Source organism: Periplaneta americana, chromosome 3 (genome assembly GCF_040183065.1).
Source record: "Periplaneta americana isolate PAMFEO1 chromosome 3, P.americana_PAMFEO1_priV1, whole genome shotgun sequence".
Classification (NCBI taxonomy): domain Eukaryota; kingdom Metazoa; phylum Arthropoda; class Insecta; order Blattodea; family Blattidae; genus Periplaneta; species Periplaneta americana.
This window is the reverse complement of record NC_091119.1, coordinates 99,284,493-99,296,735: the sequence shown is the minus strand read 5'-3', so window position 1 is coordinate 99,296,735 and position 12,243 is coordinate 99,284,493. Positions and strand designations below refer to the sequence as shown.

Genomic DNA, 12,243 nt, shown 5'->3' with positions numbered 1-12,243 from the left:
TTGGCAATATAAATATATAATATAAAAACAGTTGTATAATTTTCAGTCAGCAACTTATCAAAAAAATCTTTGGCAAGTTTTCTTGTAAAGTAATGAATTGAAAGAAAATTTGACTGTGTACAAGCAGCTTATATGTTTTAATACATCTATATTTCTAGCCTAAGCAGACAGATGACATGTTATCAAACTCATTATATTTCAAGAATGTGTTTGCCTTCTTATCTAATAAGATTACCAGTATTCTTCAATTTCACATAATGTATTAAGACAGATTTCAAATATAAGTAATCAAAGCATTTAATAATGGAATTAAATTCAACCAGGGGGCAATTCTGTAAGCTACAGCTATTTTTCTAAGTTATTTGCAGTTTTACAGCCATTCAAGAGTGATAGACTTTTTAAGAACAATGAAAGAAATTGAAGCTGAAGATGCGTCAACTATTTATGGCATTAACAGAACCCTGTCTCTGAGTAATGTGGCTCCAGGTAAAATTTACCGGCTATTTCTCGCCCATGTCAAAATATGGAGGAAGAACAATAGGCCCATATAAGTAACCCAAGTGCATTCTTTTTGTTAAAATTCTTCTCCTGCTATTTCAATATTCAATAAAAATAATAATCCATTGCACAACAGACCATGAGGGCCAAGGCCTACCAGTTAACTGCTGGCCTCATGTCCACATGCCTCAACAGAGGTCAACGATCATCCAACCAGTACAGGAGTAACATGTACATAATGATCTTTCTAGCCATTATAGGCGGCTAGCAAAACCAGATTTTGCTACAGTAATGGTAAATTATAAACAACTGAGCAAGAAGAAATTTGTTTTGTTTCCCACAACTACTCTATCATAGCACCTGCCAGGAACAAAACCCAGTTCCTTTGACAAAAGATTGGCATGTGACTGAACTAAAAGTACAACATAATGGGGAAATTCATTCTTCTTCCACTTCAGACGACTTTCACTATACATTTTCACAGTATTCAAAGGAAAAATTAATAATAACAATAATAATAATAATAATAATAATAATAATAATAATAATTTTAAAAAAAGAGGATTTCTTCAAATTATTGGCAAGAATATTAGGAGGAAAAAACCTTTGGGGAGGCCGAGACGTAGATGGGAGGATAATATTAAAATGGATTTGATGAAGGTGGGATATGATGATAGAGACTGGATTAATCTTGCACAGGATAGGGACCGATGGCAGGCTTATGTGAGGACGGCAATGAACCTGCAGGGTCCTTATAAGCCATTTATAAGTAAATATTAAATTAAAATCCATAATAATACGCGAAATTATAGGTGCAACGTAAGATTTCACCACGTCAGAGCATAGACAAACACGCATAAAAAATAATAACACAAAAGAGAAATCAGACAAATAATGCAATGATAAACTCTTCCAGAAAGAAAAAATGGGTACAGCCAAAAAGAGTTAGCAGGCCACATGAGGCAAGGCACAATTATAGTCAGGAAGTAAGACAGTAGCAGAACAAGCACATTGCGAGTTTGGAAGTCAGAAGTATTATTAATTTCATTACAAACCACATTGAGTTGGATAGCAACTGAAGTAAGAAGACAGTGGCATAACAAACACCTGCGAGTTTGGAAGTCAGAAGTCAGTATTATTCATTACAAACCATATTGACTCTTTTTCAGAATTTGACAGCAATTATTCCCATTAAAATTCTTTTAAAAGTGTTATGAAAACTGTAACAGATTTTATATATAAAAAAAAAATGAAATACTGCTCCTCTTCTACAAATAAAAATGGGCATCGCTAGTCATAGAACTGAACTTCTCATATTAATGTAATATGCTCAAGGTTCATTCACATGTTAAATCAATAATGTACATGGGGCTTAAATTCGAGTTTTAAATTTTTCTCAAAGAGAGACTTGTTCGAATTTTCACCACTTTAACCAAACCACTGACCTCATCCAGAATGAAACCAAAAATATGGGTTTAGAGATACCAGTAATTTGTAATTAATTTTCAGTGCATAGTAACAGAACTTTCTTAAATGAAAAGAAAGTATGTAAGACACAGAAGCAACCCTCTCCTCCGAGTAGTCCTACATCTAAATTTTGAAAATCGAACTTTCGGAAAATTTAAACAAGTTAGGCCTAATACATGGAAGTGTTTCCACTTTATGTACTGGCTATACGCACATCAGGAGCTTCATGCATCCATATCTTCTCCTACACAAAATACAATTAATATGCATGTGTACCTGTGCCCCTTCTTGAAATAGAATTTCTCCCGAAGTGACTCTTATTTTCACTGAGTCTCTCTCCCCTCTCCATCTTCTCTGCCTGAACTGCATGTCTCCTTGCTATATTCTCCTTAGTAGGATAGAGTCTATAAATAAGAAGTGCAATACATCGTGGTGTAGAATGCTTCCAAACAAGCTACTATTTCCAAGCTCAAATTTCAGGACTACATAGCACACACTTTAGAAATATATATATATATATATATATATATGGTTAGTTCATCAGTTTCCCACATTAGAGACCACGTTCAAACCCAGGATAAAGTCTACAAATAAGAAGTGCGATACATCGAGATGCAGAATGCTTTCAAACAAGCTACTACTTCCAAACTCAATTTCAGGACTATATAGCACACACTTTAGAAATGTATAGGCCTACATGGTTAGTTCATCAGTTTCCCACTTGTTCAAATCCAAGCATATCCAATAAAAATGGTACTATACAAAGATATTACTCGACTCAACTACAATTGCCAATCACGTGGGAGGAGCTTGTGTAAGTTTGGTGTGATCCTATTGGCCATTCTGAGGTACGGAACAGGATGTATTGTAAGCTTCAGTTTTATGATAAATGGAACACTGCACTGAATTAATTCCGCGCGTGATGAATAAAAAAACATTCATTCACATTTTTACTCTACACTAATCGTATCGAACAGCTTGCACTCCTTCCTCATCAGCTGTGTCAGTCGAGCTATCAGTGATGTCAGATATAATGTAAGTTAAATCTCACGCGTTTTCAATCATTTCACGAGACAAGCATTCATTCTCCGAATCATCACTGTCGACACCTATATCACGGGTCTAATACTATAACTAGGTAACTCGATATTTGAGTTATCTACTTCAGTGGCTTATTTAAGTAGTAAGCTTAGAGATCCATTACAGTTTCTTAAGTTAAAATAATTTATTAAAAAATATGGTACACAGCATTACTATGCATGACACAATAGGTTGGATGCACAAAGCTATTTAATAATTATCTCAAAACATTAGATTTGCAGTATCTACAGTAGTTATGATACTAGACCTGCGATATTTATTAATACACTTTCAATGTGTTCCATTATATCAACTCTTCACCAGTATTTACTTCTCATTTCACGTACTTTATCGCAGGTTTTCTTCCCATTTTCCTTTGTGATGCTCCTTATAGCATTGTGTGCTATTCTTTTAGCACTCGAAAATTAACACTGCCAAAATTATCTGCTTCTTCAATAAGACCCATTTCACTTTCCGCATATGAACCCTTAGACACAAAAAATACCGATCATCAGCAATTGTAGTTGGATAGAGTTATATTATTAATGTAGCTCTTTTCAGGCAAGTCCGATTCCTTTTGCTATAACCGAACCAAACCTAATGACCAATTCAACTTAGTTCGTTAAATCATCATCTCCTCTATGCAACATAATCTCACCTGAAAGATATTAATATTGAATAAATTACATAAAGGAATTATTAAATAATGAGAACAAACTTAAAACGTCTATATAGTACAGTGTGGTAGCGTCATGCTTGATCTGAAGAACATGGGTGGGAACAAGTCTGTAGAGCACGAGGTAAAATGCAGCATTTTAGATCCATAATCTAAAGTAGTGTCCATTAGCATTCAGACATTCCCAACATCTTTTGATGAAATCTGAATACATGCAAAAGTTCTTCTTTCGTTATCTTTCTCATTTCTGTTCTTATATTGCTTTTTAGTTCATTGATGGTTTATGGGTTATTTCTATAGACTCTACCTTTTAGGGTTCCTCACAAATAATAATAATAATTATAATCGTACGTGGCAAGATCTATGGAACGTGCATGCCAAAACCCTGTAAAAATACAGCCTCCAAAGAAGCACCTGCAGTATGGGCTGTGGCAGAATCTTGTTGAAAATATGCAAGTTCTCTCTCATTATCAGATAACTGTTAAAAAAAACTGTGCGAGTATTTGCATACGATACTCCTCTGAATTTACAGTATCTAAAAAAAATATCGGTCTATTACTCATTTGCTGTTATGGCATACCACATGCCAATTTTTTTTATCATGCAGGGGAACTTCGTGAATTAATCGCGGATTTTCTGTGCACCAGAATCTATTGTTCTCTGAACATATATAACCACGTAAATGAAATCATGCCTCATCAGAGAAAATGAACAATACCATCAACAATTTTTGTAAAACCCAATTATAGAAATTCACTCGATTTTCGTCCTTATGCGGCCGTAATTCTTGGACTATAGTAACTATATAAGGTTTCAATTTTAAAAGTTTAGAAGCCATATGGGCTGAAGTTTTTGATATGCCTACTTTTTGTGCAATACGACAAAGATTTATTAGGAGAACATTCAAGTGATGCACCAATATCATCAACTTTTGCTTCTGTTAGAATCCTTCATTTTGGCCTACGAATTTAGAGTTCAGCGATGCCGTTTAAGTTTTTTCTATGTGTTATATCCAGTTAAGTTCAGAATCAAAATGATTCCTACATATTTTGTGCACTTATTCTTATTTATTTGTTGATTGTTAATTTTTAACTTTGAAACCTTCATGTTTATGTTAAAGTATGAAATACTGATAATTTGTCTTGGAAACATTAATTTTCATATTATTTTTTTGGGACCAGGAATTGTTATAAGATATAAAAAAAGTTTCGTCAATCCATTTCGTTCCATAGGTTTTACAAGTCTATATCAATATTTATATACACAAAATTTTTTTTCTTTAATGATTGTCAGTCACCAGCATTCACACGTGAGTTTCTGTATTCCAATACTACATTAAAACATACTACATACCAAAGTTAATTTTGCAGTAGATATTCAACATTTAGCTCTTCACCTTATCGAATACAAACCCTTCTTTCTTTCACAATTCACTACATGCAAGGTCAGCTGTTTGTAGGTCCAACTTCACGATGGCATGATACTGATATACTACAGCTGTTTATTGTAGTTTAAATTCTAGATTATGAAGGTTCAGTATGTTTATAATACTATCTCGTCAATAAAATGCACTTTCACGAGGGCGACCAAAGTTAATTTTGCCCCCCTATATTCGCGTTTCAAACCACTGTGCACTGTCTTCCTTACTAATCAATACATTTCTTGGTACCGTTCACCATCTCTTGTTCCCTGCACATATTTCATTTTATATATTAGCATCGTGTATAAAACAGTGACTCATACGAGTAGTAATTTATTAACATCTTTTCACGTTCTGTGACAGCTGTTATAAGAAAATAGCCCTAACTATCGTGTGCATTTTTTTTTTGTGAGTTAATTTTTTCTGAACAAAGTGACTTGTGAATATTAAATATGAATAAAATTCATCGAACAGTTTCAGAGAAATGCCTGTTCACTAAGAATTGAATGCATGGACAGACAGATGGTAGATCAGGCAGCGGACAGGACAGCATGGCAAGTCACTTTTTCAAATCATCAAATATAATGAAAACATGTGTTGCTGCTAAAATCTCCAAATCTGTTACTTGTCCAGAATCTCTAATCCAGACACAGTGTTTTGACATACCATCTGTCTACTTCTTCATTGGATTCATCTTATGACATTAAAATTCCAAAGCAGTTTTTTCATATATTAAGAACGAAACTCAAATAGCAATGTAGAAATACACCATATAAAGATATTCATAATAATTAATAGGGCATGGATTTTGATGCATTTGCATCTTTTTTTTTTTTTTTTTTTAGGTGAGGACTATACATTGCTCAGTTAGTTATAAATGCATTTTAGTGATAAAGGATCTTATCCATGCAACTTTGTTGTTGCATTTATTTGCATTTTTTGTCGATTTTGCAGGATATTGCATTTTTTGTGGATTTTATATCACTGTTACATAGTATTTGGCATTTTTATGTTTTCGAGAGGAAATGTGGATTTTTGAAAGGTAATTTACTTTTCTTGTTTTTACCAATACGAAAATTGACTTGTACCTCAATTTTATGAAACGAATAAGGGGTTCTGTCTTCTCCACTTTGCAATAAAATTGCATAGGAGAATGGATGTGCTCACCCCAGTCCAGTGACATTCCACAGCAAGAGAGAAAGATGTGTTTTAAGTTTTACTGTCTCTTTCTTCCAGTTACAAACCAGTCAAGGCAAGGGATTAGGGAGAGGTGTCCTTGGTAACCATGGCAACTCTACACAGTTGCCAAGTCTCCATACCTACGTCCTAGCTGTTATCACCTCATCGTATGTGTCTTTCTTCAGTATAGCAGGTGTTGTATAGTTAAGCCATGCCTAAAGCAAAAACTAGTAAGGCGTTTAAATTAAAACATTATATTTCACAATATGGGGAAAAAGTGTTCAGCATGGATGGTGAAATATTGTATTGCAAAATATGCGATGTCAGAGTTGGAGCTGAAAGAAAGTCTTCTGTGGGTCAACACGTTAATAGAGAGAAGCACAAAAGAGGTCTACAACGAATTCAAGACGAAAAACAAGTGGTTCAACAAATGCTACTTGGTCAAGCATGTCCTTCAGATTCCCCCCCCCCCCCCGCAGAACTCTGCGAAGCTTTGATTTCTGCTGATATTCCATTGACGAAAGTGAACAATCTGAAGTTCCATGAGTTCCTAGAAAAAACATACCTGACTGTTCAACACTAAGAAAAAATTATGTGGGAAAATGCTACGAAAAAACAATACAGGAGATTAGGGCAAAAGTGAATGGGAAAAAAATTTGGGTATGTATGGACGAAACTACAGATTCACAAGGACGCTACGTGGCCAACATTGTGGTAGGCACAATGGAAGAAAATGTTTCGAGTGAAATTTTCTTAATAAATTGTGAACAACTAGAAAAAGTGAATTTTTCAACAATTAGTAAACTGTTTGATAGATCTTTGAGTATATTATACCCCAGTGAAATTCAACATGACAACGTACTACTGTTCCTGACCGATGCTGCACCGTACATGGTGAAAACTGCTACTGCTCTGCAAGCTCTTTACTCAAAGATGGTGCATGTAACGTGTCTAGCACATGCTTTACATAGAGTGGCAGAGGAAGTTGGGAATCTGTTCCCTGAAATCGACCGCTTATAGGATGTGTGAAGATCTTCCTGAAGGCACAGTCTCAAGTGGCACATTTCAAGTCTGTAGCTCCTGATGTTCCTTTGCCTCCTTCAGTTTTAACAAGATGGGGAACTTGGCTAGAAGCATGCAATTACTACAGCAAGCACGTAAGTGTGGTGAAAAACATACACACATTTGATAGCAATGATGCAGCATCCATCAAATTTGCACAGGAACTTCTAACAAGGAATTGATAGGTCAACTGTTGTATATCAAATCGAATTTTGGAATCCTACCTGGTGCTGTAACTCATTTAGAGAAATCAGGAGTTCAGTTAGTGGAACAAAGGAACGTAGTGAAAACTGTAATAAGTGACCTACAAAAAGTGAGTGGGGAAATGGGAAAGGCTGTATTGAAGAAAATGATGGTGGTTTTGAGTAAAAATACGGGATTTGATATGCTGTCTTCAATTGCTGATGATCTGTCAGGTGAAAATTTTTCTGTAGGAGAACTGCCAAGGGACTTAGAAGCCAGTGATATAGTTTATTTTAAATATTCATCTTTAGTATTGGTAGAAGTGGAAAGGAGTTTCTCGATGTACAAGTCATTGTTAAGAGACAACAGACAATCTTTATCCTTTGACAATCTACAGCAGTTGTTTGTTGTGCATTGCAATGCAGGACTAAAAAAATGAACATCTGGTATTTATATGTAAATGTGAATTTTCTAAACATCATATTGGATTTTTTAAATTTTTAGTGCATTATTGCACTGTTTATAATGCATTTTCTTGTATTTTATTGTGCATTAAAATCCTTGCCCTAATAATTAACCATTTCTTCCTTCAAAATTATACAATAGATGCTTCAACCAGGCAGTAATATGATTAATAATAATAATAATAATAATAATAATAATAATAATAATATGATGAACAATAGGTCTATCATTACCTTTTCCTGTCTGTAATCCACTTGGTTATGTCTTCGGGACTGCATAGGTTGCCCATTCTCTTGAACAAGCCTGTCTCGTGCTGCATCTGCACATGCTTTGCTATGACCTTGGGATGTGCCATGAACTGACAGCCATCCCGGCCACACACACGATGCTCCTGCATGTGCTCAGCCAGACTGGCTTCACTTTTGAAGTCCCGATCACATGTTTCACAGTAAAGCTCTACTCCCTGCGGGTTCCCAACAAAACAGGTTTAAGAACTGCCCCACAAGCCACAGTTTAACCCCACTTTTCATTTCTATCGTTACCCCCAATTTGTAAGAGAAAAATCAACTAAGCATGGGGAACTGAACTTAGAGCTATGCCAATATCTCAAACTAATGGCATATTGCAAGAAATTTTAAACAAGAAAGAGAGATCCCCCAAAGATGTGATTGAAAAAATTACATTCTCTCACCTAATCTATCACACCTCTTCTTCTTCATTTCGCAAAGCACCTGGTACAGACTGACATGGACTTAACACTAGCTGCATTATGCAGTTTAGAATTTGGAAGTTTTTGAATCTTCTGTCAGTTGTAGACAAGTCAAACGGACTTTGCATCTACAGACTTTTCATTGTGAAAAATTTTTATACCTTTCAGTGCTGGTGATACAATAAATAAACGTCAGACATCCACAGACGGGACTGAGCCTGGGTCTCAAGGCTAGCTGGAGGTCCAACTGTACCAAGACAGTTGACGACTGTAAATAAATGCTAACTTTTTCATGAGCAACACAAATGAGCATACAAAACCCATTATCATTTTGGAAAGCAACTTAATGACTAAGAGCGCACTCACATGGAGTACGACAACATGCAACATCTTTCCTCACTTCTTACAACATAGTTGAGAATTTGGAAACTTTTTGAATATGATGAAGTAGGAAAGTCAACTTACTGTGGCACTCCAGTCTGCTGACGTAAACACTCTTCCGTGTCAGTATTAAGATAGCAAATTTTAAACATATAAGTATGTTCACATCGATGGTGATGTTCACAATTAAATACAATTAAAATAATAACCTTTTCACACTTTCACAAACAGTAATTTAAGTCATATAAACTATACTATAATGTAACAGCAATACTGACAGTCATGGAAGCAAGATATACAATTTTGAATGGTACAGAAATTACTAAAACAATTTAGAAATTTCATATAAATGTTTTATTTTCTTAAGACTGGATCATTAAACATAAAAGGTGTGAACCACTTTTGAGTTGAGTAATGTACATCCCATATATGAAAAGCCTGTAGCAGTTAACATACACAAACTGGTAAAACATTATCTTAACATTAACACTACGTCTACTCAGATGAGACTGAGATAATTTTGAGTACATACACTGACAGTCACTGCAGATTTAGAGTACCAATACTGTGTGCGCCCACCGGGCCACTATCCACTTACCCACCACATCCATCTCCCCGGGGTTACAATTGGCAGAGAATTTATATGAATTCACAATGATAGTATTGCACAAGCTTACAGACACATCTGGGTAAGTGGACTTGCCTAATGCATTTTTGTTCTCAAATTTATGAGAATGTCTATCATGATAAAAGTTTGTGGATGCCCCACTCACTGCACATTGACATAACACATTGTGCTCAACATTGAACATTACGGTATATTATGAAACATCAATTATCACTAAACAAAACGTGACGGATGGATATGATAAGAAACAGGGTACACTGTGGGGCCCAGCAAAATTTTCTCATCACTTCTTTCCTTTATTGTTGACTTCTGCCATGATTTTATCAACGTCCTGGAATTAAATCCCATGTGAAAAATATGGATTATTTCGAGTATTCAATAATTCCACTTTAAAAAACATAGTTTTGATTCAGAAAGGGCATAAGATCTATGAAAGAAATAATCAAGTACCTAAAGGGAATTTAAATATACTGGCACAGGTAAGCTCAGTACTTTTAGCAAAGATATTATGCAATAAGCTTATTTTAAAGTCTACTAAAATTAATTCAATATTTAAAGTCATTAAACAAGAGCAGCAATTATTAAAAATCAATTTAATCTTTAAAGTCAATATAGCAACAAGAGCAGCAACTTCCGAATTCAGTTCACAACTAAACTTGTGTGCAAACAACTGTTTTGGAAGATCCTGCTTATGAGGACAACTTTACACATTCCAATGGAACTTACCTCCTCCGGATGGTTCCCTATGTACTCAAGCTTGGCCTCACGAATCATTGTTGTCACTCGAGTCTTCTGTTCCTTGAACTCCTTCCAGTCATTATCATCATTAGTTTTCTTTGCTTTCTGATATAACTTATGCTTCTTCATTATCTCATTCTTCATGGCTTCTGTAACCCATGGTTTGTTCAGCTCATTCTCCTGCAACTGCAAATGGAAGGGTCAACCACACACGTCATGTAGCTGCAAAACGTTCTTCCTTGACTTCAATTATTAACACACATATTCTCAGAGAATTCTTCACTCTTTCAATCACTTGGTCTTAACAATTTTCGACAGAATTTCAGCATTCAGTTTAGATTGCTAATGTGACTTCGTTCCAACACTGCATAACTAAAATAGTGTGTCCCTTCCTAATTTAGTCTGAAATAGAATAAACAGATGTTTAGTTTTTCTTATTAACCAGAAGACCATCTAATCCAAGTGTGCTCAATCCGACAATCTTCAGTTATTTTAATATATACCCAGGCTTACCATAAATACTGTTACAAACTTTTGACAGAGGGTGTACATCCTGTTTTAAAGGTCGCGGTCAACCCTCGTAGGGTGGCATTAAGGGTATCTTGTGAGTTGAAGCTATAGAAGAGAAAATGTGTTTTTAAAATTTCTGTCATGGTGTAGGGCAATTATTAAAATCGTGTGGCAGTGATAGCACTTCATAAAGTGGGTAAATCAGCTTATGAGATTTTCACTACCCTTAAGAATCTATCTCGAGATGCTCGTGAGAAGGCTCCGAAGATCCAGAGGCCACCATCCTGCCTCAGTCATGGTTTGGTGGAGAATGGCATATGATGGAACCACGAAACTTCATTTTTGTGAAGAAGGGATGAAATCTCTCTCAAAGTGTATGAGAACACCATGTTGGAGCCTGCTGTGAAGCCTTTGAGCAACACCTTGTTCAGAAATGAACATGGAAGCTTCCAGCAGGATTCAGCATCAGCCAACAAAGCAAATTCTACCCAGGACTGGCTCCAGAGGAATGTTCCAGACTTTATTGCTCTGGCTGATTGGCTCTCTAGAAGCCCAGATCTCAACCTCCTGGACTACAAATTGTGTGCAGTGCAGGAAGAAGCACTCTAACATTGAGAGCTTTAAGCATTCCTTGGTGAAAGCAGTGGCGTATTTTCTGATGGAGATGGTTCGTAGTGCAATAGATGAGTGGCCATAGAGACTTAAAGACTATGTGAAGATCAGAGATGACCATTTTGAAAAATGATTGGTACTCTGTGTTTGTTATGGTTGTAAGTATAGGCTACTATATAATAACGGCATTACAATATCTTTAAAATTTTGCCCACAGTCTGTTTTCAATTTTTTAACAGTATTTATGGTAAGACGAGGTATTAGAAAATTATTCTAGACAAATTATCTGCATTTTACGGTATACAATATGGCTTTCCCACCTTAAAAATAAATCTAACACAAGTCTACACGTGTTTTATATGGAAAAGATTCCCATGATAATGAGAAGAATCCATTTTTCATATCTCTATTACTAGGGTCTAGATTTTAATGCAAAGTCGTCTTTATTCTGAGCATTCTGAGATGATGCATAGTGGCAATTAAGTACATTCTCCAAGAAATATGTTAGATCTATGGGTTTACACAGGCCATCAAAATGCAGTGTTTCCATGTTTTTCAGATTGAAGTTATTTTTTAACATTCAGATGCAGTTTTAGGTTATTTTCTTCATTTTTTCAGATTTTTACAGTCATTTT

General features: G+C 35.4%; 1 protein-coding gene across 1 annotated transcript in view; it reads right to left on the bottom strand.

Annotated features, from left to right (window-relative positions):
- LOC138696318 (FMR1-interacting protein NUFIP1-like) overlaps positions 1 to 12,243 on the bottom strand; it is a 39,667-nt gene that overhangs the window by 14,547 nt on the left and 12,877 nt on the right. Inside the window, exons 2-4 of the mRNA XM_069821112.1 lie at positions 10,475 to 10,672; positions 8,264 to 8,493; positions 2,242 to 2,369 (exon numbers count right to left, since the gene is read on the bottom strand). Coding sequence (XP_069677213.1) covers positions 2,242 to 2,369; positions 8,264 to 8,493; positions 10,475 to 10,672 — 556 coding nt within the window. The remainder of the gene's footprint in view (positions 1 to 2,241; positions 2,370 to 8,263; positions 8,494 to 10,474; positions 10,673 to 12,243) is intronic.